Consider the following 27081-nt stretch of genomic DNA (forward strand, 5'->3'; position numbering starts at 1 on the left):
AGAATGCAAGGTTCGACTTAAAAGGGTGTTGGTGCCAGTAGCACTCAATAAGTGTGAGGCATTCTCTCTTCATTAAGCTCTTTAGCGTACCATGAATGTATGCTTTTGTTCTGTTTCTCTTTAAAAGGGGACTAAATCGTCCATAATAGCTGGTAAATGTGTTATTAGAAAGGTTAGCTGCTGAATTTGTGACCCAGATAGGCTCTAGGTTGGTTGGGGAAGTTTTAGAGTCCGGTGAGGCTCAAGGGTATCAGAATTTTTAAAAAAAATCATTTTTATTGTTTCTAATAACAAACAAAAACATTTCACTTACGAGTGACACCCTATTTCAATGACCGTCAGTATACATTTGCTTGTAAGCATTGTAGGCTCATGCCTATCTTACCAAAAATAAATCCAGTCATCATTTTCTTTCATAATAACTGTATCGTGACCAGTTCCTACCTGGTCGAAAGCAGCCCAATATGAGACGCCCATAGGCACCAAATCTTGTCTGAAAGGATGTAGCTGTGAGGATTTGAAACGCCTTCTACTCGCATGGACACCACTAGCGAATTGTGTTTTTCCTTCCACTATGTCATTAGTCGAATGCGGTAGTGCTTCTATTAATGTTTGCATCACTAGCCTACTGAAGTAGTCACCCTATGACCATTGCTGTCACTAGTTTACCCACATAAGCTAGTGATGATACCATCAAAGGCACAAGCCCACTCCAGTATACTGTTGAGTGCTCTCAGTGTGAGTGAGTAGCCTGTTTTAGCTGTCCTTTCACCACATCACTGAAGTGTCACTGGCCTATTTAAGCAGTCATTCTAGATTCAGAACCAGTCTGTCTAGTGGTGAAGAAATGAGAATCTTTTATTCCTAATGACCGTGCTTGGTAAGCTTTTAGGATTCGAGACTTTTCTATAGATGAATATTCATTATAATTGTTGTCCGCTTGATTGTGGCTGAAAATAATTTCAAATTTTTAGGGGACCCTGTTAAAAATGTTTGCCTACAGTTTCTCTTTAAGGCATTCTTGCAGTATCAGTCTTGCATTTTTTGCGAAACGGGCTAATAAATCTTAACATGGGACCAGTTCCACCAAAAATTAAAAATAATCTATTGCTTTTGTTGATTGAGGGAATCGGGTTGGCCTTTGTTACAATGCGTCTATTCATGGTAGCCGTTAGTGGCCCCCAGCAATTGATAATAAATGGGAAAGCACTTGGGTTCAGGGTATGTGGACCAAGAGCTGGCCTTTCAGGACAAGCGCGCCATTCATTGCGCTCTCAAGGTCAAAACAGACTACGGGTGACTGATTTACTTAACATTAGCTGGGAATGATTCTGGTCAGTCTGTGAATTGCAGCCAACTGTGCCCACAGCGCAACTGGAAGCCACCAGCATCCTCCGCGCAAACCTTGTTGACATCAACACAAACCTGAGTAGAATCAAAACGTTACATATTACAATAATATCTCAAACGTCCATACTTGTTTCAGGCTCTGCGAGAAAAGGGGACAGTATCTTACTATGTTAGGTTACATGCATTATAAATATTAACTGCCAGTGTCATTATTATGTTTTTTATTATTGTAGGTACTAAATGAAGCAGTGGGTGCACTTATGTATCACACCATCACCCTGACACGCGAAGACCTTGAGAAATTCAAAGCACTACGAATAATTGTCCGAATTGGAAGTGGTTTTGACAACATTGACATCAAATCTGCTGGCGACTTAGGTATTGTTGATAAATGATATTATAATTTTTTTTATATAAAGACAGCAGGTAGAATATTGTTTGTTCCTAATCACTGTCATGCAAGTGTTTGTCTTCTATATGTACTTATATTGTGAATATGGGACATTGTGTATGTTGAAAAGTGTTACAACTGAAGAACAAAGCTGCATATGGGGAGGAAAGAACCTGAAGCACCTCAGATGCGTAATGTAATGATGGTAGTGTTATTGCTGTGTGATGTACTGCAGCTTCTTTGTTTGCCACCCGTGAACGTTGGCTCCCTGCTAATCTTAGCACTGCTCGAGTAAGAAAAAAAAGCGCAGTGCTCTTCCTCAGCCTAAAATTGATTCAAATGTTATTATTCATTTAAAAAATAATTTTTTTACTTTTATCCTTGAACTTGCATTGAGATTCGTGTCGGTGATTTGCGCTATATATAAATAAATATATAAATACATGTACATTCGGCGTTGGCTCAAAGTCTCGCTTGTTAGTTCTATTGTGTGAAGACATTCACTTTCTCTTTTCTACATTTCTCAATGGAAGGACACTGGTGATAATATTTTAAGATTAGAGTTCCTTTTCATTTAAATATTATTTTGTTTTTAAAGATAAGAAAAGTGAAGTGGTGTTTTCTTTTGATATTTTTTTCTGCCTAGTTACCATGTAAACTAAAAACAGTGCAATCAACACAATTATTTTTCTTTTCTTTTTGTTGGATTTGGTAGTGGTTTCGAGATATTTAAGAGGGTAGTACACGAAGCCTTATCAGCCTCCTGCTTTATAGCCAGTGCACGTGTCGTTGGTTTTATCTCAAGAAGTTACATTCTATAAACTAAGTTCTCAGCAAGTGATGGTCAAGCAACATTTCTGGATAATGGGGAAAGCGAGAAAGGAAGCAAGTTATTGAGAACCGTGCGCGTGTGGAGTGTAATATATACAGTGTTCTGGTTAGAAGGTGACATTTGGAGTTGAGCTGTTCAAACCGTGTTTCCCTGTGTTTACTGCCTCTGCTTCCTGATTGTTGGTATCAGTGTACCTTCTTCATCTCTTATCACTGGATGGAGAATGTGGTGACAGTGCAGTATGAGTGCCTTAGCGCTCTGGGGTTCCCGCTTCAGCTGACCATGCTACCCATTTTGTTCTGCAGTTTGTAGTCTACAAACCCATTTTGTCCATTGATCCCATTGTCCTCGTTGAATCTCACTGCTCCCTCTCCATTTTCAGCATTGAAGCAGTGTGCCTTGGCATGCGGTTTATGTCCCTGCGGTTATTTTCAGGTTTTCTGAACCCTGGATCTCTGTCGTGGCTATCGGTGCTGTTGCAGAGTCATTCTGACGGCTTCAGATACAGCATATCATTTTGGAGCACATGGCAGGAGCTGTGCCCTCACCCTGCTTGTGGTGCTGTTTAACCCAAATACAGGTTACCACAATGGCTATGAAGTATAAGAAATACTCGTGTGAACAGCATGTCTGGGGGTAACCGTCTAGAATGATTGAAATTACCTTAAATACATTTAACAGAAAAGGGTCAGCATAGCTATAATAATGTAGTCCTTTGATTGAGGTGTTCTCTCGTGCATTGGATGTCCAGACATGGAGGCTGAAGTCCCTGTAGAGATGCTGCTGAGCTGTAGCTTTGATGAGTTGTTCAGGTAAAGGATTGTCAGTCCCAGGTGGTTTAGTGCAAGTCCTGACATGCACTTAGTGGAACTCTGTGAACCCTGCCTAGAACAATGGTTAATCACCTTTGATTGACAGCAGGTATCTTCAGTTACTGGGCCTTAATTCCCTGAGCAAATACAGGGGTCTTAAAATTCGAGAGCACACGTTCAGTTATTGTCCTTGTGATGAGGAACAAAATGTGTCACTGTCCTAAGTATGGTACAGCAGCTCCCTGTCCTTTTTTAAAACTTTTAACCATTCAACGAACGGGATACACTACTTAATCACCCTAAACCATTTCATCGCCTATTCAGATCATATCCACTCCTCCAGTTCCGATTGTAGACAGAGGAGATCTGAGGAATCCTTTTTTTCCTGGAAAGGGCCTTCCCATAACACTAATTGGCGCTATTCAATTACATTACACACGGGATTTCACTGCTAAACGGAAATGAAATATTTGACACTCACTGAGGTGGAAGCAGATAAAACGATAATTGTGTAAGCACTTCATTTTTTCAGTTGTCTTAGGGGGAAGACAACTCTCTCCACATATAGCCATACTGAACCAGTAGTCCAGACCCACTTTACAAAGCCTTCATTTGGAGAATAAAACCCCCGTTTTTGTATACAATTTGTGATGTTCCTTCCTCCTCCTCAGCATAGTTCTTATGATTGTCCCTCCCCTCCTCATCTAGGTTTGCGAAAGGACTATATCAAACAAAAACAATTATTGAGTCTTTGGCAACCTATGCATTCTGCTATCTGTCTGACAGAAGATTTTATTAAGCAATTGGGTTTCCGCAATTATATTAGGGTGAGTAAAATATTTGTTAATGTGCGCACTAAACTTCAAATGGCATTTCTCCTCTGCAAAGATTTCCATAGGTTTTGTCACAAACCTACTGAACAGGTATGTAATGGACATGCTCTATTCAGTCTATCACAGTATTTCAAAGACTACTGCAGCTCATGGCTTATGATTATTACGATGATGATAGTTAAAGTAATAAGAGCTAATTATTATTATCATTATGATCATCATCTCTTTATGCACAGAACCCAGAAGTGGTTTTGCAGGTGGTAATTGAAAAATATATATATATATTTTTTTGTTCAAATCGTTTTTATTAAGCAAGAAAAGGAGAAAGGAATAAAATCAAATACATACAATAATACATACATACATGGGTCGTTTCGTGGTAAGGTAAAGCAAAATAAGATAATAAAATAATATAGTATGAGTACAAGTAACGAGTCCACATAGCACGTAGAGGTCAGTTGTCATATTCATGAGTGGAGTACCTGTGGTTGATCTGGCATTAAGAGCACATTGTTATACACGTTAAAAGTCGCCTTAAAACACGACATCGATCTCTGGTGTGAAGAGTGTATCAGTTAAGGCATCACCATAAAAAACAGTAAACGAGCGTATGTGGGCTAGAGAAATAAAATAAATCAATTAACAAACATTGTATTCCAATGACTGTGCTCTCTAGTGTGTGTCGTATGGTACTGCAAGATAACACTATACCAATTGCCCAATGCCATGACAATCAATTTGGTCTACTTTAGTAATTGCATTAGTACCTTTGCCGGACCTTTCCAGTATTAGGGTCAATTTATTTAGTCTGACATACTGTACAGGTAACATCCTACGGTGGGTCAAACGAGAAGAAGGAAGCGTCAAGGGCGTTCCACAGTTTTTTGTTTGATACCTGCCATGGGGAAGAGTGCAAAGCAGTATTGTCAGTCCCTCTAATGCATGACACCCATTCTTTCCACATTGCGGACGAGACTTCCGAGGCACTCTTCCACTTACACAAGACGACTTTGCACGCTAGTGTAAGTAGTAGATCAAGTAGTTGGCGGTCATGATCTCTAGGTAGTGATGGATCTATGGCACCCAGTAGTATATAGATAAACTCTCTCTTTGGCTTAATCTTAAATATGTGCTCAATGTGGTCTAAAACGTTGGACCAGTATTTTTGTAGTAAGGGGCAGTGGAAGAGCATGTGTGGTAGATCCCCTTCAGCTAGGGAACAATTCCAGCATGTGGGGGTATCTCTTAAGTTGAGCTTGAATAGTTTTTGGGGGGTCCAGAAAACCCTGTTGATCAGCATATACTTGGTTTGGGAAAGGATCGGGGACACCTTATGTGTAAGGGCTGAAGCATGAATCTTATCCCAATTAAGGTCTATGCCCGTGTTATTAGGTTCATTTTCCCACTTAACCTCGTTCCGTCTCTGGGCTTTGCCTAGCGTCGGCGAAAGCATTCTATCAACTTTCGAGACAAAGTGACCTGTACTCTGGAGGCGTGGGAGTAGCGATTTCAACCAAGGATCTGAGAATGTAAATGAGCGTGGGGATAAGGCCGTTTTCAACTTTATGAATGCATAAAAGTCAATTGGTTGGAGGCAATGTTTAGTCTGGATCGTAGAGTACGGCAGTGGCAGTTGACCATCGTATAGGTCTGAGACCATGTTGATGCCTTTCACTGACCAATGTTTCCAGAAGGGTGATGTTCCGTTAATCCGGATAGTTGGGTTATGCCATAGGGATGAGGAAGTCGTCTTTTTTACCTGGAGGCCAGTTTTATGGGTTTTATCAAGTCTAAGGAGTGCTCTCCTAGTGTTAAGCATAATGTACTTGGAGTGTGTAAGGTGAGACAGGTCCATGGTGAGTATCGCTGGGAGGGGGACTTTGCCTATGATGGAGCTCTCTATCTCAATCCATAGTGGTGTATAACTTGAGCCTTCAGTAAACCAGCACGCCCCTTGCTTGCACAAAAAAGCAGTTTGATAGTTCCTAAAATTGGGAAGACCCAGGCCGCCTTTTATCTTGGGTAGTTGTAGCTTTTTCATTGAGACCCTAGGCTTCTTCCCTTGCCATAGAAATGTACTAAATAATTTGTTTATTTTTTGTAAAAAGTCTTCTGAGAAAGTCATAGGGAGCATGCTTGCTAAGTAATTAATTAAGGGAGTGACCATCATTTTCAGTGTCTCCGCTCTTCGCCACCATGAAAAGAACTTTGGAGACCATCCCTCTAAGAGTTTGTTTACTTTCTTTAGGAGCTGCTCTTCGTTAATTTGTAGTGTCGTAATTAGATCTTTTTCAAATTCTAAGCCCAAGTACTTAAAACTCTTCGGCTGCCAGGTGAGCCCCGAGTTACCTAATATGTCTTTGCTACCCATATTATTTAATAGCTTGACCTCAGTCTTGTCTTTATTTAAGGAGTAACCAGACACGGCAGAGAATTCTTCTATCGTGGATAGTAAGGCAGGTATTGCTTCTTCAGCATGTTCAGTTAGAACTAAAACATCATCCGCATAAGCTGTGAGTTTTATAATGCAGTCATTGAATGGAATCCCCGGGATGTTATCATTGTTACGGATTTGATACAGGAAGGGCTCAATTGCTAAGAGGAATAAAGAAGGGGATAAGGGGCATCCTTGCCTGGTCCCTTGTTGTAATCTAAATGGTGAGGAGAAAGCCCCTCCCGCTCTTACCCTCGCCGTAGGACAAGCATACAGTGACATGACCATTTTAGTGAAAAAAGGACCTAATTCAAACTTGTGCAGGACAGCCTCCAAATATGTCCAGTCTACCTTGTCAAAGGTCTTCTCTGCATCAAGTGTTACTGCTGTAGTAGGCGTGGATAGGAATTTTGCCTTCTCGATGACATGCGCTAGGATTCTAGTGTTATCGCTTGATAACCTATTTTTTAGGAAGCCCGCTTGTGAGGGGTGAATTAGGGATGGAAGGACTTTCTGTATGCGTTGTGCCAATATTGAAGCCAGAAGCTTACAGTCTAGGTTGATTAGCGAAATGGGTCTATAATTCTTTGGAAGCTTAGGGTCCTTTCCTTCTTTTGGTATAACGGCTACAAGCGCTTCAGCTAGTGTCCCTGTTACCTCTCCGGTCTGGCCAATCTCGTGGAACATATTTAATATTGGTGACGTGAGCGTCTGGGAAAAACATTTATAGAATTTCGCTGTGTACCTGTCAGGGCCGGGGGCCTTCCCACATTTATGTGATTTGATCGCACTTGAGACCTCCGACTCTGATATCGGTTTATTAAGTGTCTCCCGTTCTGTCATGGCAAGTGTTGGTAAATCACATTTAGCGAGGTAGTTTCCCACCCTCTCCTTTTCCACATTATTGTTTTTGGCATACAATTTTTGTAGAATTCTTTGAACAGTTCCGCGATTTTAAGGGGGTCCGAATTGGGCATTCCTTTATCGTCTATCAAGGAGTTAATTATGTTTTTTTGTATTTTAAATATAAGGTATGTAGCCAACCCCTTCCCTGCCTTATTTGATTCGCAAATTTTAAACCGTTTTCTTCTGTCTAACCAGACTCCTGCTCTTTAACTTATAAGTTTGTTGCAGGCATACTTGTGGTTTGTTAAGTTATTAAGCGTTTCAGCAGATCTATTTTTCAGATACTCACTTTGGAGTTTCGAGATATCTCTTTCTAGTTTCAATAGGGCAGCATTATGATTCTTATTTACCGCAGACGTTATCTTTATTATGAGGCCCCTTATGATACTCTTTAGAGCCTCCCACCTGATGGAGTCCGTGGTATTGCCTTCTTTATTGATTATTAAGTATTCTTTAATGGCGGTTTCTATGGTGTCTCTGTGTTTCTCATAGTTTAGGATGGCGTCGTTAAGGCGCCACATTGACTGGCGGATTATTGGTTTAACGTTTTATATAGTAAGTGAGATGCATAAGTGGTCTGAATCGAGCCTTGGCTCAATGCTTGTGTCCTCAATCCTGGCTACAGCGTTCCTAGTGATGAATAAATAATCGATTCGGGAGAATGAATCATGTGGAGGGGAGTAAAAAGAGTAGTCTCTACCATCGGGGTTTTGTAGCCGCCATGTATCTATCATGTTAAATCTGTTGCATAGCATAGTGAAGTCTTTATGAGCTTTGCTGGGACGGAAGTTACATTTAGAGTCCCTATCTAAGGTAGGGTCGAACGGAAGGTTGAAATCACCTGCAAGGATATGGACCGCCGAGTCCGGAATAGTGTCCATTTGTTTAGTGAGATCTGATCAGAAGGAGGGTTCCTGCGAGTTAGGGGCCCATACGGTTGTAATGTAAAATTTGGTGTCATCTCTGATCAGTTTCGCCGTAACCCATCTACCTTTTGAGTCCATTGAGGAAGAGACTACGTCTACGTTGGCTTTTTTTGCAATCAGTATTACCACACCGTTTTTCTTAGCTATGGCCTCGTATCCCACAAGCTCCGTATAGAATTTATTCCGTAGGGTATGGAAATGTTTTGCCTCAAGTTTCGTTTCTTGTAACAAAGCTATGTCCCCCTTCTGTCTACGAAGGTATTCTAATATTTTCTGGCGTTTAATCGGCTGATTCAAGCCCTTCACATTCAATGAGAGTATTTTAAGGTTACCTATTCTCGTTGTCCCTATAGGAGTGTCAACGGAGGATGTCATCATGTGTCATATACATAGCATCTAGAAGAACAGTTTGAACCTAGGAATCGACAGACCATTGTAACCATTGAAACCCAGAGTAGAAATAGGGCGCAAGCACTGGTATTAGTGTAGGCAAGAGCAATAGTGAATTCCAGAAATACAACAGAAAGCACAATAGAAATCACGATAGAAAATATAAAAGAAAGCAGAACAAAACATTCCAATCCCATCCCCAGCCCCTGGACCCTCCCCCCAACCTCCACCCTTTCCCTCATCCCTCCCTTCCCACCCCAATCGTAGAAAAAGAACATGGCGACTCAGGAACGACCGCGAGGCCGCCTCCAAGCAACTTTACTCAGATCAATACATTGTAGGAACTGCAAATGTATTTCTGAACATGGATGTAAACAAATAGGGAACCTAAAGAACTTCTTCAATGACTATATTTGAGTTTTGTGGTTTTTCCGTCAATATCACTCAACGGACGGATCAAAGCAAACCATTAACATGCCAGGTATATCTGTAATAACTAGTAACCATACCTGATTCCAATAAGGTTAGCGTACATATTACTTAGCAGTGGAGAGTTATAATGTATTCACAGTAATTATGAGGTCATTAATACAGGGCTATTGATTAGGCAATAGCAAATAATGACCAAAAATTTAGCAACATAACACAAGGCGTAGTCAATTGACAATGGGATTTACGCATTCGATCTCAGCCATCTGATGATCGGATCACATGAGGACAGAACAGAGGCTGTGTTGGATGTACTATGGGATTTCAATAGCGAGTGTTCACTTATAGCCAGATGCAGTCGCACCCACCAGTTCCGGTGGGGTAACTTCCATACGGCCATCTTCCTGGTTATATAGTAAGCGTCTGAGTTTTTGTGGGTCGGAGAAAACATGCGCCACACCTTGGATCGTTACTTTGAATTTCGCTGGGCCGATGAACCCATATTGGTGGCCAAGTGATTTCAGCTGTGGTCTCAGTGCAAGAAATGCTTTCCTGATGTCCATAGTCTCCTTATTGTAGTCTTGCGATATATATATTTTGTGACCTTTCCATAAAACATGGTTGTGTTTGCGGACAAATGTAAGAATTTGTTCAACATGTTGGTACCTCAGTGGTTTACATATTATCGCTCTTGGGCCTTTCTGGTCTTTTGTTATTCTTCCCGGGACTCTGTGCGCCCTGTCAAACTCCGGTGGCTGGGTGAAGGTGAGGTTCGTGGCCTGTGTAAACCATTGCTCGAGGAAGGTTATGCAAGAGCCTTGGGAGTCTTGTGAATTTTCTGGAATTCCAAAAATTCTCAGGTTCCCCCTCCTATTTCTATCTTCCAACTCCGCTACTTTCCTTGAGAGGTGGTCAGAACTCAAGGTGAGATTTTTAATAGCTCCGCAGGTTTTGTTTTCAGTGTCCTCCAACTTGCTTATTCTACTCTCAGTCTCTGTCAGCCTAGAGTTGATATCTCTGATGTCTTGTCTGACCGCAACTACTTCCTCTTTAGTGGATTTGGCCAGATCTTTAACTTCCTCCAGTCTGCTTAAAATAGTCTCCATTGCTTCACTAAAGTCTTTTTTCCCTTTAAATGGGGAAACCGGAGTTGGCGGGTCAGCTTTCAGCCGCTTAGAGGTTTTCCCATTTTCTTTATCTCCCATTTTCAAAGACAGATGATGGGGTGGTGCTTAATCTTGTGTCGCTCTTGTATGGTGCCAGGTCACAGATCCACTACTGCCTATCTAGCGTGTCAGTGTTGAGCAGCGCACTAATATGTCCAATTTGCTCATGAAATAAAACCCCTCAGTGCACGATTTTATGCTCAAAACGTGGCCGACCAGGATACTTCAGACCGAGCACTGCGCGGCTTTTAGGGGACTGGTGGCCCCCTCACATACATGAAGTACGCAGCAGTCGTGCAATTTGGCCCAGGAGAGTAATTGTATCGCATTAGAACAAGTCCATGATAATGTATCGAGATTATGCCAATAAATGTACCAACTAGCCAATTCTCGTGTGCAACTGTGTGGGTAGTACATCAGTGGCCGCCATTTTGTAAGCAGGCGAGTTCGGGATCTACAGGACTTCATGTCAGTCGGCTCCTCGCATGGGGTCACGTCTGCAGGGGCAACTCCGAGCAGCCCCTCGGAAGTTAATACAGGTTCTAGACCAAGGAACACACAATTGCTGCATCCGCTATTTCCATTCCCCTGTCTGTCATTACGCTGCTTGAGAACACGTTATGGGTCATTGAGCGGTGTGCAGATCAAGCCCTTGACACACAATAAACTCTGCCTCCGTTTTCGTCTCTCAGTCTGCCCCCATGGTATTAAAACGCGGCATGACTCAGGAGGGGAGTTTAAGTTGGAATTGCCATATTCAACAAGCAATGCCTCCGTTATATTCGCTTTACAACCTGGCCGCGTGGCGTCTGAGGCGTGCTGAGGTCGGTAACAGTGAACACCTAAGGCTCGCTAGAGCCAGGGAGCACTGAGCGTTATGCTGCCTGTGTATGTCCACCTTGTGTCGCTAAAACTGGGCCACAGCAGCGAGGACGCCGGTTGCATACAGCATATACAGAGGGGAGAACCATCAGGCCGCCATTTTGAAAGTAGAGCTCATCGCGACGTTTTACTTTCACTTACATCGATAGCTCAGATGCCGTTTAGCAACAGTCACTCACTACTCACGGCCCTGGATTGCATGTCGCCGCTGTGCCTCAAATCCTTGAATTCACCACTGGTGCCATGACGGAACTGTCTCGATCGGTGATCGCGGTGCCTTAATCGCTCCGGCAGACACGCTGCTCCGGCCGCCGCCGAGTTCCGTCTCTTCCCGCACTTGCCAGCGGTCAAGACTGAGAGGGTCGTTTTCTCTCTCCTCTGAGGTCGGAATCGGCCCAAACTGGATCAGCAGATAGGGGTAACGTTCCGACTCCTGAATCTCTTTTCAGGTCGGGGAATGATTCTGAAATGCAGCTCCCAGCATTAGAATGCCGTTTCTGCTTGGAGGAGCAAAGGGTTACGCCGCCATTCTTCCCGGCGTCCAAGCCACGCCCCCCGTAATTGAAAAATATGACCGTGATTAAGTGGTGACGTTGCTATTGTGTGAAGTTGAGCAGACAGTTCTCCAGCCCACCCTTTAAGTTGTGTGTAACAAAAACATATTATGTGAGGGCACATCAGAGTTGTCTTTGGTCTCAGGAAAATATCTTTTTTCGCCACAGTGATTTGGATTATGGAGCAGTTAGTCTTGGTCTTCATGCTTTTTGTAAAAAGAAAATTACAACTGTGGAAGCTAAAAGATAACTTCATTGGTTTGTATTGCCATTGTCGGGACTCAGTCCGGGACACTGTCATGTGTCAGAAACTCTGGCAACTACTGGTGCCAGGTAAGACAAAGTAGGCAGAATATTGGGTACAGAAGCTGCCCAAGATCACACAGCGAGTCAAATCAGAAAGGGAATTCAAAGAGGAAGCTCTGTAAAAGAGAATATGAGAGTTAAGGCTCAGAAAGGACAGGCCCTCAGAGGTGATTTGCATTCAGAAAAACTACACACAGGACGGATATGTGAAAACTTAGTGTGACATTTCCCCTGAGGTGGAAGGCGGGAGATAGGTACAACTCCTGATTTTAAAAACGTTTTGTTATAATTTTGTTTGATTGTTATTTGCCCATTTTTAAAACCAAACTTACTTGCTGCTAAGGCCAAATCTGCCCCATCTCGATCCCCGCTCCTCGCGTAGCAGACTATGTGCTCACGCGGTTGGAGGCAGGGGTGGACGCCATCTTGGGTGGACACCAAGGACAGCGTTCTAGCTGCTGGCTGTCTTCCACCCCCCCATTCCCTTCTATAAATGGCCTTACATACACGTCCGCGCAGCGGGCGCGCCGAAGGCAAGCCCGTCTGCGCCCATCCGCGCCAGTATAGCGCCAAGCGCCAGGACCCCTGGACATTTTGTTCCACACCATCAGTCCAGGAGAGCTTACAGCCGTGAGGTGCTACTGAATCTAAGGGGAAGGGTGCAGGACGACTGCTCTTGTATAATACCAGACAAGAAAATGCTAACTGGACCTACTATCTGCCCAGCATGCCGCTCTCGCCTACCTGTCATTACATGCACTCCTATTAAGGGACTTATTAGGTCCCACTATTTTAGGGAGGATAGGGAGGAGAATACAATCAATTGTATACTTATCAACGCCAGGTCCCTGGTTAAACATAGCACTGAATGTGCTGAATTGATTCTGGATAAAAAGGCCAAAATTGCATTTATTACGGAGACCTGGACTGATGCGGCATCAGGACCGGATCTAGTCATTGCAACACCAGCAGGCTACTATAGCCGGGTGTTGGATAGAGCAGGTAAAAGAGGGGGTGGGCTTGCTATTATCTATCATGCTTCTATCCAGGGATCATTTCAGGCGGCGTCCTCACAGACTTATGAGGCACTGGGATTTAAGCTTTTTTTATCTAATCACTTCATCTTTCAGGGCTGCCTTATATATAGACCACCCGGATCGAGATCTCAGTTTCTCGATGCGGTGGGCACCGTGTTGGAGGAAGTCCTATGCGCGAAGTCCTTTACCGTTTTAGGAGATTTTAATTTTCATTTAGAAGGAGGCTCAGACCCGGACACTTTAGCTTTGGCTGAAGCAATGCAGGCGGCGGGCCTCACGCAGGTGGTAAGGGGAGCCACACATACAATAGGGCATACTTTAGATGGTATTTTTACAAATAGTTCAGACCTTCATTTTATCCACACAGAACCCATGGTCTGGTCAGATCACTCAGTGGTGCTTTTTAACATTCAAAAGCACCAGCAGGTCAGGGCCAGGCAGGACAGGAAGTCTGCAGCTATATAGACCTTGGAAAGAGCTTGATGGAAGGGCGCTGGAGGAGCAATTAACATCCTCTATATTTACTCTACCTACTGATGTCAATGAAGCCGCTAGAAAGTAGACAGACTGGATAGATCGAGCATGCACTATTCTAGCTCAGCCCAAACTCTGTCGCCCCACTCGTACAATACCATCTGCTCCTTGGTTCACCCCGGAGCTTCGAGACTATAAAGTGATCTGTAAAAAACTAGAACGCGCCTGGCGCTCAGAATACCTGCAGGCAGATAAAATTAAACTTAAAGCCAGTCAAAGGATCTACAAAGAAATGATCAGGAAGGCTAAAGAATTTACTTTTCTGATCGGATTGAGGGAGCCAAGAATTCTACCAGAGAACTTTTTGACACAGTTGCCAGTCTGGTTACCCCCAAATCAGTTACTATTCCCTCTAGTTTTGAACTTTGTGAAACCCTCGCCAAGTTCTTCTTAAACAAAATGGAAATGATTTTCTCAGCACTGGAACATCAAGTGGGACTGTCTCTCCTTGAAGGGTCTCTCAGGACCACTTCGGAAAAATCACACACGGCGAAATTCGCCGGTTTTAGCCCTGTGAATTCGGACGAGACAAAAAATTTGCTTCAGGCATCGAAATCAGGTTCGCCTCAAGCTCCATGCCCAGCTTCAGTGGCAAAATTGGCAGCTATCCCCATTTCACGTATTCTGGCTGAGGTATTCAATCAGATGTTTGCTATCGGAGAATATCCAACTTGCTGGAAACTAGTCTAGATTGCCCCACTGCTTAAAAAACCAGGACTTGATATCTCAGATCCTAATAGCTTTCGGCCCATAGCCAGGTTACCACTTCCGGCCAAACTCATTGAGAAAGTCATGAATGCACAGCTATGTGACTTTCTCAGATCTTCTCAGTGTTTGGATATAGCCCAACACGGGTTTAGGGGAGGCCATAGTACTGAGACTGCCCTGATCAAGTCCACGGAAGAGATCAGGAAGGTGCTGGATACAGGAGGACAGGCAGCTCTGGTTCTCCTCGATCTCTCCGCGGCCTTCGATACGGTCCATCATAGCATTTTGGTGGATCGTTTAGAAGGCTGTGGAATTCAGGGGACAGCCTTAAGCTTACTGAAGTCCTTCCTAGCCGATAGGGTCCAGGTGGTAGCTTTGGGGGATTTTGAATCTAGATCCTTCAAACCAGGGCCGGACTGGCTACCGGGCAGTTTGGAATGCTGCTGAGCTGGGGGCTTATTTCGTTCATGGAGAATTGTGTGTGCTAAACGAAATTCGTTTTGCTTTAATTATTTCGTAGCACACGCAGGTCTCCATGAACGAAATCAGCCCCCAGCTTGGCAGCATTCCAAACTGCCCGGTAGTCAGTCCGGCCCTGCTTCAAACTCCCGTGGGGGTCCCTCAGGGCTCCTTCCTCAGCCCCACCTTATTTAATATTTACGTTTCTTACCTCGCCCCGGTGATTCGGTCATTTGGATTTGAATTAACATCTTACACAGATGAAATTGTGGTATCTCTGCTCCCGGGGAGAGAAGAAGGAATAGCTGCTAGGTTCCAGGACTGTATGTCTGCAGTGAGCTCTTGGATGGCTGGTAGCTGTCTTAAATTGAACTCCTCTAAAACTGAGGTTCTTCATTTCGGTGCCGATGTTAGCTTTTGGAGTCCCAACTGGTGGCCCCCTGATATGGGCACCCCACCCATTCCGGCAACAAAAGTAAAGAACCTTGGAGTTCTTATGGACAGCCAGCTTTCCTTTAAACCACAGGTCACTGCTTTAACATCTTCCATCCATTGGACTATGAAAACCCTCAGGAAAGTTCTCCCTTTTTTATCAGACAGTAGCAAGAAAACGGTGGTGACAGCACTTGTGCTGTCCCGCCTTGACTACTGCAAAAGTCTGTTTTTGCAAGCCCAGCAAGGTCTTCTCAATAAACTTCAGACGCTGCAAAATGCAGCTGTTCGATTAATCTCTGGCTTGCCTAAGTTTGCACCGGTTGCACAGGAACTGAGAAAATTGCACTTGCTACCGGTACGCAAGTAGATTATGTTTAAATCGTTGTGTATGGTGTATAGGGCAGTGAATGGATTAGGTCCATCCTTTCTCCAACAACACTTTCAACGATACACACCTAGTAGACAGCTAAGGTCGGCAAATAAAGTGCTAGTTAAGACCTGTAGGATCAGGAAAGCACGATGGGGAGGCCGTAGTTTCATCTCTGGAGCCTCAACCATCAACAAACTACCCCTGGCCTTGAAACAAAGTACTACTTTGATGGCCTTTAGGAAAAACATCAAAACCTGGCTTTTTGGCCTCTAGAAATCTATGGACATCTTGGGGGAGATATTCACATTATTTCAGCGTCAGGACACCGCCCGGTAACAGCGCGCTTAATAAATGGTATAATAAAAACAAATAAATAAATATGCAAGACATATATATATATATAAACCAGCATTAACAATAAAGGGAATGTGGGGTAAAGCACTCGGGAGCTCCACACGGTAAGACTGACGCTCAGTAAGTTCCTCACCCACAATTGCTGTTACAGATAATGATTACAAATACCCACATATAGGAGGATATGCATGCAAAGGCAGGGTCTGTGGAGCTGATTCCTATGGTGATGTTATAAATGTAACTCAAAGACAATGCTCACAGTGAACACGAAACACCACCTAAGTTGTCAACTGTGTCCATGGATCCTGGTGATCAAACAGGAACACGCAAGGCAGTAACAGCAATGGGGTAGAACTAAACACATTGAGCTAGCAAGGAGGAGTGCTTAATAGGAAAGGAAGGAAATCACAGAACACAGCAGAAAGCAAGTAACAGACATACAAGGCAACAGAAGCAAGACATCAGGAATAGAAAGACAGCAAACTAGGAACTGGAACCGAGGAAATGGGAAGAAAGGCAGTGACTGTAAAAGGATATACCTAAGGGGAGGCTACATGGGTATACTAGAATAGTACAGGTTCAGGAATCAAGAAAACAAAGTAGCATTGAAGGTAGAGCTGGAGCAGGAACAAGGATTGAGCTAAGGCTCAGAAAACAGGGTAGCACTGCAGGCAGCGCTAGTTCAGGGGAATTGCTAAAGCTTCAGGAGTCAAGGTAGCACTGTAGGCAGTGCTAGGTCAGGAACAGGGATAGCTAAAGTTCAGGAATAAAGAAGTAACTAAAGCTCAGGTATGAAACACTGGAAACAAGGATATCAAAAGCTCAAGAAACAAGGGACGGTCTCACCGCTACACCGCTACAATGACCAACCCTGGGCTGAAGGAAGCTGGGGCTTAAAAGAGCTCACAGTACTCATGCACATCAGGTGTGAGCAGGCTAGAAGCAGCCAGCCACAGGTGAGCTGAATTCCTCCACCCATCCTTGGCCAGCAGGGGTGGAGACAAAGTAGTGAGCATGGGATTATAGGTAATGGAGTTTGCAGCATGAACAGACTGGGTTCCACAAAACCTGGCATGGACTGGGAATGGATGTCAATTCCCAAATGGTGTCCTAATGTCTAGAAGTCAGTATATGCATGCAGGGGAGTGTCTGGAAGCATAATAGAACACTGGAAAGCCCCACAACGTGCCCCCCTGGTTGTGGGCACAAGAGCACAGGTGGTAAATCATGACAGCCATGGACGATACAAATAAGTCAGAAGGAAGATGCTATTTCACTTTGTTGAGGAAAGGAATGTGATTATCTGTGCTGTAACACCCCAGAAAAATGTTATTGTAGATTTTTGATGATAGCTACTCCGTGAACTCAGAAATGGATAATAAACCTTTGTGCTGGACAGGACTTACCAGTCCTGAGAACACACATAGGTGGATTCTTAGTACCTTGGAGAATGTGTTTACTTACTTCTCAACATTCACTCAACTCAACGGAACAAAGAGGCTAAGAAAATCAAGTCAAAGTGACTCATAATATATGGACAACCTGCAAGAGGTGTTTTTTTATTAAGTTTGCCTGAATTTTTTTTAATGTTTTTATTTTTATATAGCACAGTCATAACCCCCAGACCAGGGTGACTGAACACTTTACTTTGAATTCTACTTTGTGTAAGGAGTGATCTAGATCTGTCAGAGATTTAGTAAAGTCCTGCCAAAGGGTGTTAATGTATTTACGAAATTCAAGAAGAGAATGCTATGGATGTCTCCCCTTGTGGACGGATACTGCATCCCTTGTTACAGTAGGTTTCCTCTCAGCGATAGTAAGGTGTTGAATCTGTTTTATCCCCATTTTGAGCATGGAACATGTCTTTAATAGTTGATGTTTTATGGGCCTTGGGAAGACATGGCTTGGCAGTTCGGGCTGGACTGTTCCCATAAGGCACAGGGTCAGACTGATTTGCATATGGCTATGTCTGAACTGGGGTGGCGGAGTGAGCTAAAGAACGGTGATGGATTAAACCCAGATCAGTTGACTGGGGGTGAGTGTTTGTATTGTCAACGCTCCGTCCATCACCACCTTTGTTTTTTCTTTATTCGCCCTAAGTTGGCAGGGTATGCTCAGACGTGAGTCCCTTGCTCACTTTGCCACTGGAGTCAAGCAAGCCCGGCTGAAGACGGCTGTAATGCCAGAAACCGGTCCTGGGAAGCTTGATTCCGGTCCAGGGAAGACATGGCTTGGCAGTTCGGGGTGGGCTGTTCCCATGAGGCACAGGTCAGACTGATTTGCATATGGCCATGTCTGAACTGGGGTGGCGGAGTGAGCTAAAGAACGGTGATGGATTAAACCCAGATCAGTTGACTGGGGGTGAGTGTTTGTATTGTCAACGCTCCGTCCATCACCACCTTTGGTTTTTCTTTATTCGCCCTAAGTTGGCAGGGTATGCTCAGACGTGAGTCCCTTGCTCACTTTGCCACTGGAGTCAAGCAAGCCCGGCTGAAGACGGCTGTAATGCCAGAAACCGGTCCTGGGAAGCTTGATTCCGGTCCAGGGAAGACATGGCTTGGCAGTTCGGGGTGGGCTGTTCCCATGAGGCACAGGTCAGACTGATTTGCATATGGCCATGTCTGAACTGGGGTGGCGGAGTGAGCTAAAGAACGGTGATGGATTAAACCCAGATCAGTTGACTGGGGGTGAGTGTTTGTATTGTCAACGCTCCATCCATCACCACCTTTGGTTTTTCCTTGGACTTAACAACCACCATATTGCCAAGCAATGGGACTTAAAACTGCACAATGAGAGCTGAGTTACTGCTGTTACTGAAAATATCTGTCCAGTTAAAAAGTGGTATATAGAAGAGCAGCTTTATAATATGAGCTTCAGTTCAAGTTTGCTTCATGCTTTAAATGTAGTTATACGAGCATGGAAGCACTGTGGTAGAGGGGAAGAAAAAAATAAAGAGCCCTTCCTTAAGGGGTAAAACTCTCAGCGACTGCCTCTCCTGGATCAGTTCCAGAGTTCCCCTGCCCTACTGTTCATTGATCAGTTTTCTTCAGCATCCAGTCTGAAGACACTGATCAAGGATCATGTTGGCAGCTGCTCGACACAGCCATTGAGCATGGGCCACCACTTCCTGCAGATCTCATGCTTCCAGAGTTACATCTTCACCCACTCATAATGGTGGATCCTTCCAGGAGGAGCAGGCGGGTCATCTCTAGGGTGGAAAGCACAGTCTTCCTCCCTTCCCTTCTGGCCGCAAATATATCAGTTACTGTGTGCAGCGGTCACCTTTTTGTGTATGCACTGGGTACAGGGCATTTCTGACTTTAGGGTTGCGTTGTTCCTCGGTTACAGCTCCACATGCTCTGAATTAGTCTGGGAATGCATATTCAGTGACTGAATATTTACATTCTTGCAAGAGACATGAGATAAGTGCCGCCTTAGGAGACCTGTGGATAGAGCTCAGTTAGAGCAGACGTATATGGGTCCCCACTGACCCATCAAATCCCCCTTTAATCCTGTTGCCAATTAGATTTGTAAGTAGATTTGTTTTTGGATTTAATTTTGTTAGGAAAGCAAATGAGATACATGAAGACGTCTGGGACCTCAGTTTGAACCAATCTCCCCACTTGGTTTCCCATCGACGCATCGTCTGTCCTGATTTTGTCGCTGCACAATCCACTGGACTGTCACTGCCCCACTGTACCCTTATCCCATTTCTGCAATCTTACATTGTCCCACCGGTTCGTATTTTTTCCTCAACCCATCACAATCACTTCCGAATTCTACCGTCCTTCTTTTCTCCATCTGTGTTCATTACAACCTGATCCCACTTCCTTGTTACACCGAGCTCCACTTATGTGTTGTGTGTCCCTGCTCTGCACCAGTCCCTCACTTCTGACTTGCTTCTGTTTCATTGTCCGTAAAGCACTATTCCTTACATGTTAGGATTGTTTCGTCAACTTCACTGGTGTTGGGAGAAACGTGATGAAGTTACCGTGCACTTATTTAAAATGGTGGTAATCTGTTCAGATATGGTATAACGCATGAATGCTCGCAAATACATATTAAAATGATTTCTGAGGAAAGGTCCCCGTTTTAATTCAGACAGTATAGAGAGCACAGGGTGGTGAAAGGGCTGTACGAGCAATTAACATACCTACCACCATGTTCCTTCATTTAACCTCATCTAGTCCCTCATCCATCTTCTGTTCTCCTTTTACCTCTTCTTTTATTCTGTAGAGCGCTATCTGCTACACGTAATTGTCTCTTATCCTCTCTGTCCTCCAGCGTTGTTCATTAAGTACCTCAACTTCTCCACTACCTTTTTATTGTTTACTCTACTGCTTCCTTTCAGCATTTTGAAGCAGCGTTAGGACAGCAAGCACAGTTTAACAAATACATCACAGAATTCATGTTTACTGATGCCCCTTCCCGTTTCCATCTGTCTGCTGTTGCACTGACGTTCTTCTCCTGTTCCCTCCTTTCCTCTACCACACTTCCATGTATTCACTTTAGGAAGCATAAGCGCTTTATAAGCAGTACTGGTAAGGCAATAGGAAGCACAGGCACAAGGCCATGATCCAACATAGTAGAATAGCTTAAGTTTGCCCAAGACCTTACCTCTATTACCACTGTTCCACATTTTCTTTGCTATCTCTCCTTTAGTCACTTGAAACCAAACTTGGGGAGCACACACTCAAATATAAAAGGGCGATTAAAGAAATCAAATCAGTATATTTTTCCCAGAGGATAAGCTCAGCCATTAATACCCCAAGAGAACTTTGTAATACTGTTTGCACCCTTATGTCGCCTCCGATGTTTTAGGAGATGGAGAAATCACAAACGTAATGCAATAAGATAGCAGAGGTTTTAAAAAAAAAACATCTTGAGGATCCATATGGACTTCCCATCTCCTTCTGAGGACCAAGGTGGTTCTGGAACTCTGCCCTTTTATCCACGGCAGGGTTCTTCCTTTCTTGCACTGGAACTCAGTCACTCCATGACGAGGATGGGATGGCACTAGAACATCTTAACCTCAGTGGTCTAGCCAAATCCCCTGCTATGTGTGTGTAAGATCAAGTCCCTGACAGCTGGTAGTACTTTGGGCTCTTTAGATAACCCTTGTTTCCACCTAGGATACAATGATTGGTTCCGGACTTGATGGCTGAGGCCATGGAGAAGATCTATGCTGTGGTCCTGGAGACCAGGACATACCCACAAGTCTGGAAGGAGGCAGTTGCCATCCCTCTAAAGAAGAAGCCTGAAGGTGACCTCACTGACGTGAAAAATCTGCGCCCGATTTTTTTGTTGTTTGCTCCAGCAAAGATCCTGGAGAAGTAGATAAACCAGGAACTTACCAACTATCTCCTTGAGCATGAACTCCTGGACCTCACGCAGAATGGGTTCAAGAAGAATCATAGCACAGAATCAGCGCTTCTGCTACGATGGAATCTATCCGTAAGAAAGTCGATCAGGTAGGTGCGGCTGTCCTTTTTTGCTAGACCCGTCGGCAGCCTTTGACACCATATCTCCATCTTTGTTGGTGCAAAGTCTGCAGCAGGCAGGGTTGAAGGATGTAGCCCTCAAGTTATTGGAGTCCTTTGTGTGTAATAGTTCGATCACAGTTAGTTGTGGCGAGTACACAGCAGCCCCTTTAAGGTTTCAAGTGGAGTTACACAAGGGTCATCCTTGAGCCCTACAGGCAGGTTTAAAACGTGTATGCAGGAGGCTAGCAGATGGATGAAGGCCTATTGGCTAAAATGAATGGGGAGAAAACCGAGACTGGGGTGTTTGGAGTGGACAGTTCTATCTGGAATAATCGCTGGCGGCCAGATACTTGCGGTACCCTACCTATCCCAGTGGTAGCAGCCAAAAACATGGGTGTGCTGTGTCATAATACCTTGATCTTTGACTCCCAGGTTAATAGAACAATGAGTGCAAGTTTTTTGAAAATCAGGATCTTAAAGAAGATTCTGCCTTTGCTTCTGAAGGAGCTCAGGACATCAGTGGTCATTGCACTTATCTCGCACCTAGATCACTGTAATGCCCTGTATTTGAACATTAAGCAACTTTAGTTGAACAATCCCCGAGTTATCCAGAATTTGTTGTGCGCTTGGTCTTGGGAGTACCCAAGCATACCTTAATCAGGGAAGGCTTGAGATCTCTTCATTGGCTGACAATAAAGAAAAGAGGTCTTTTAAAGCCCTTTATTTTAGGGGTTTGAGTTATCTTAGGACAACCCTAAAGTGGTATGTTCCCAGGAGATCTTTGAGATCTGTGGGACACAATATCGTAGCGGTTCCACGATGCAAGAAAGTCCGGTGGAGAGAATGCCTTTACAGTGGTAGCTGCTAGGCTGTGGAACTCTCTTCCTGAACTCTTCAGGAGCAAGAGTTCTCTCTTGATATTCTGCAAGCAGATCAAAACCTGGCTGTTTGCGGACTAGGTTAGCTGGGTTCTCTTTTGAAGCTGTCTGTTTTTTTTTTGTTGCGGGTCCATGGTACAGTCTTTCTTTTCTCTTGTTTAGCTCTTTGATGCCATTTGGTCTAATGCACTTTAGAACCACAAATACAAATTGATACCTTACTCCCTTTGCCCTGTCCATCAGTTTCGTATTCCCTAAAACATTCTCTTCTGATTTGCCACGGTGCTTTCAAGTTGCTTTTAATTGTAGTCATGCAGATTGGCTACATATTTTTCTAGAAATGCAGCTATCCTATATCTTTTTGACGTTGCAGCACTGTTTTAGGTTTGCTTTTGTTGTCACCAGTTTATGGTTTTTCTAAACAATTCATACATAATATACATGAAATATAGGACTTCAAGTCAGTGGGGTTAATCCATTGGTCTCTTGAATTGGCAGCTACATTTTGCTTACGCTCACCACAGGAGACAGCATGGGGAAAGGGGTCAATCCACTTCCCCTATAGCTCCCTTCACTTTGAGTGATGCACAAAGCTGTGCACATTCTTCACATTTGCCTAAAAAATTGTCTTCAGTGGTAAAGATGGGTACAACGGTGGTTAATCATTTAAATGCCAGATATTTATTTTGCCTACAATTCAGGTGTGATTGTGAGTTCTTTTCTTTTTTTTTTTTTGTTAAAGTTGTTGTTTTAAAGTCTTTAAGCGACAGTGTAAAGTTGTAGCTGCCAAAGGTTTTAATCCTTGGTTAGATAGGGGTTTGTTATGTACTCCTTAACAGATAATCATAATAAAATCCATGGCACAACTGAAAGGCTTGCTATTTAAAGGCATAAGAATTTACTGGTAAAAAAAAAGCTGCACTCGTGTTTTTTTAAATTTTTATTTTATTTACAATTGTTATTGTTAGTCAATGGCAGTCATATTTTGGAGTCAGTTATGTGGCACATGGTTGCAATAATAAAAAGTAACCATTGCAAAGCTTGCCAGACCTATTGGCTTTGTCAATGCTTTTTAGTGTTGCAGTGGACATGTCTACGTAAGTGAGTTATCTGCTCTTTTAGAAAAGCAGATTCATTTTAAACATTACAGTTTCTGTTCCCTGTCCTTCTCGGAACACTCGGCCAGCCCAAAAATAGCCCTAAAATACTTGTGGCCGCTTCCACAGGGAAAGTGTAGAATTTAAAAACAGCTAGGTGGCGGCTTTTTGTGTGCTTTCATTTTGTTTCTAACAGTTATATATCCCATCGAGTTAAAATATTGATCTCACCTGGACGCTAGTAGCAAAACGAACAACTATCTCCCCTCTGTGTTCCCCTTTAGTCTCCATTGGAACATTCCAGGCCCAGCTGCTGGCATCCCTGCCGAACTCTCCAGATCGATTTAAACAAAAGATTGCCTAACAGGCCCCTTGTCGCTTGGCAAACGCTGAAGCGGAGCCTCCGCCATGATAGTACTGGCAGGAATACAGGCGGAAGCGAGTCTGCATATAGTACAAGGTGCCTATTGTTCATATATGTCTGTTTAATACAGTTAAGTGATGAAAGTATGCATAAATGAAAGTTTGAGATAATGAACTCACTCGTGTTACTCTTAGGAGGTGTACATGTTTGTGGACTGCTGAACCGAGTATCATAAGTGGCAGGGCCTTTCTAATTGCTTGAAACTTTGCAAATCTGATGAGCAATGTAAAATAGCCTACAGTACATGCGTGTTTGAATGCCGAGAAAATATAGGACCTGATGCCCAATCACGAGCCTATATCCATCAGTGACAGCTAATAAGCCCAGCCCCTGCCCTTCCCCAAGCAGCCTGCTCGACAAACCTGTACACATGCCACTGCATTCAAAATGGCCAGAGTCTTGCTGCCACTAAAACACAATTTTAACTCTTAGAGGATGTCAGACTGCAGAATTACTTTAGATTTAACAGAGCTAATAGTAACAGCTGGTGTACTTCGGGTTTTCTATGCAATAGAAACATTAAAAAAAATCCTCCACATAAAATAATAGTCCAGGTTTTATGGCTTTAGGTTCCTAGATAATGGTGGCTCATTTCTCAGGATTGTGTTGGGTCTCTCATATGCAGCCCACTCCTACCTCTAAGAGGATTAAATGTCTGTCGTTCTTTATGAACGAGTCTACAACCTATACTAGATATTCACCATTAGACTGACTTTTGCATCTCACCGTTTCACACAATGATCGTCTTGTGGTGGCCTTTTCTGGTGCCTAGAGTATTTTGTCCTGTGAGAACTTGGACAGTTGGCCTCTAGTTCACACACAAGGACCTTTGAGTCAGCATGATGTTGTTTCCCTACTGTTTGATAAAGCTTTTCAATAAAACTGCCAATGCTTTCATTAATCAGAGTTCAGCACATAGTTTGCCAGTTACTATTTCCGCAATGAATTAGGGCTTACCTTCCAGGCATAATTTTTGCCCTCACGCAGCTTAAGGTTCACTTTTATTCACTCAGTTTTCACTGCAACTCTGTGGATTCGAGAGCCTTAAGGCATGTGGCATAGTGCATTCGGGCCTGGAACCCCCTCGGCCCTATATCAGTCCTCCTTTATGCAACAGGAGTTGGCTCTTAAGTCAGCTCAGCTACCCATTTAGCAATCAGTTAGGATAAGACGCCAGTGGTGAGCACCACACTCCATCCTGATGGCGAGAACCAGTTTTTCTCCTGGATCCCCTTGTTTTGGTTGCTACGGACTCATTCATAGTGTTGTTGGTGAACCAACTTGAGGACCTGAAGGTCCAAGACAGGCTCCTGTGTATAAAAGTCTTAGAGCTTGTTTTCCTTTTTGATAATCTGAACCGAAGACCATGTTTCCAACCCAACTTATGTCTATGTGTAACTTTTTGGGACCTCTTACAATCGCCCCGTTAACACCACAACGGCTTGAACTCAATGTGCTCATTCATCATCACTACCTCGTTTCTCCGTAACTGCCTCAGTTACAAGGGACTTCACATAGCCCATGTGTTGCTCTGTGAAGAAGATTCATATTACCTCTTCTCTTCCTTGCTAGCTGTATGCTTCTGCCCCTTCCATGCTCCATTCCTCACCAATCATGTTTCAACATATTCTCCACATTGGCAGTGCTCAACAACCTGGTGGTATGTGGTTTGGGGACAGTAATGCTTGCTATAGAACTTCTGCAAAATTCCAGTATTTATTTTTCTGTTTCTTTCTGTTTATTGAGACACCTTTGCCCTCAGTGGAAGTTGTTTAGCCCCTTGCGTCTCAGGCTCTACTGGTTGTTAGTCCCGTCTCCTTTGTTATATGCCCTTGCATGGGGCTCGAGACTATTCAGTCTTTAACAACTTGTATATCCCCTGGCAACAGGCTATGCATTTAGGCCAAAACATTAAGATAATACTGATCACCGGTTTCCTTCTACAAATTCAGTCGATTTCCAGTTTTTTGGGGGTTTTCAAAAATCCCCTCAAGACTACTTTTGGACATGCAGTTATCTTTATGCCACTCGGTGCAGTACTGCATTGCATTTTCAGTCTGGCTCTTTTGTGCAGTTATGTACATTACAGACAACTCTAACAGTGTGTCAATACCTACACCAATGCTCACCAATGCTATATACAAATGTCCAGCAGCGGCTCCTTATCGGGGAGGGGCTAAGGGGTGTAGCCCTGCCTCTTGTGAGGCACCACTTGCCTCCCCTTGCCGCTAAAGATTTAACTGAGCAGTGTCCCTGAAAACATGTTTAGTGTATTCATGAACACTGTCCGCACACAGGTCAGTTCTCTCGGCCTGACCAGGCTTCAGATGATGGGAGGAGAAAGGTGGTTGGATGGGGGGGTAAGAGGCCGATCCAGCTACAGAGTATTGTTTCAAAATACAACGCTATAGATGGATGTTCGGTTTGCGCATATGAGGAGCGTAGTTCAGCTATAATCCCTTCACAAGTCCATTTCATGTAGCAGACATACTGCTCATGCCTCAGGTAGCACAGTATATCTGCTAAAATAAAGCCCTCAGGGCGCACATCGGTGCAGCCCTGAGGCCACACAGGGCAGCAGGGGCAGGATCCCAAGCACTGTCCCAGGTTCTTTTAGGGCTGTGCTTGCAGTCCTATCAGGAAGTTGGAAGGGGGATTGAGGTGGGTCTTCCCCCTTTCAAGCCTGGCCTTGCTGTCCTGTCTGGCTTCTCATTGGGAGTCATGGCTTGCTGGTTCGAATCCCCAGCACTAGATTCCTGCTCTGCTGCTGCCATGGATCCTCTGTGTTGCCATCCAAGGAAGCAATGTAATTTAAAAATAAAAATGCTGGTTCTCTATGCATGTGTGTATGTGTGAGAGATTGAGTTAGTGTGTGTGTGTATACATGTGTTTGAGAGTGAAAACGAGTGGAAGTCGGAGTTTCAGAGAGTGTATTAATAATTGTAAGTTAGTGTGAAGGAGTGTGAGTGCGTTATAGGGAGTTAGTAATTGGAGTTTGTGAGAGGGTGTGGAAGGGCATTAGATGTGTATCAATGGTCCAGTCGGTGCAGTTGCACCAGAGCCCAGAGTAATTGAGTGTGAAAGAGTGAGT

The 27081-nt window shown here is 43.8% G+C and overlaps 1 protein-coding gene across 7 annotated transcripts in view; it reads left to right on the forward strand.

The window, feature by feature from the left end:
* The window catches only part of CTBP1 (C-terminal binding protein 1), a 1555004-nt gene that overhangs the window by 1348944 nt on the left and 178979 nt on the right, over nt 1-27081 (forward strand). For all 7 annotated transcript variants that reach the window (XM_078678645.1, XM_078678646.1, XM_078678643.1 and 4 more), the window contains one exon: nt 1584-1728. In XM_078678645.1, coding sequence (XP_078534771.1) covers nt 1584-1728 — 145 coding nt within the window. The remainder of the gene's footprint in view (nt 1-1583; nt 1729-27081) is intronic.

This window comes from Lissotriton helveticus, chromosome 2_2 (assembly GCF_964261635.1).
Source record: "Lissotriton helveticus chromosome 2_2, aLisHel1.1, whole genome shotgun sequence".
In the NCBI taxonomy this organism is placed as follows: domain Eukaryota; kingdom Metazoa; phylum Chordata; class Amphibia; order Caudata; family Salamandridae; genus Lissotriton; species Lissotriton helveticus.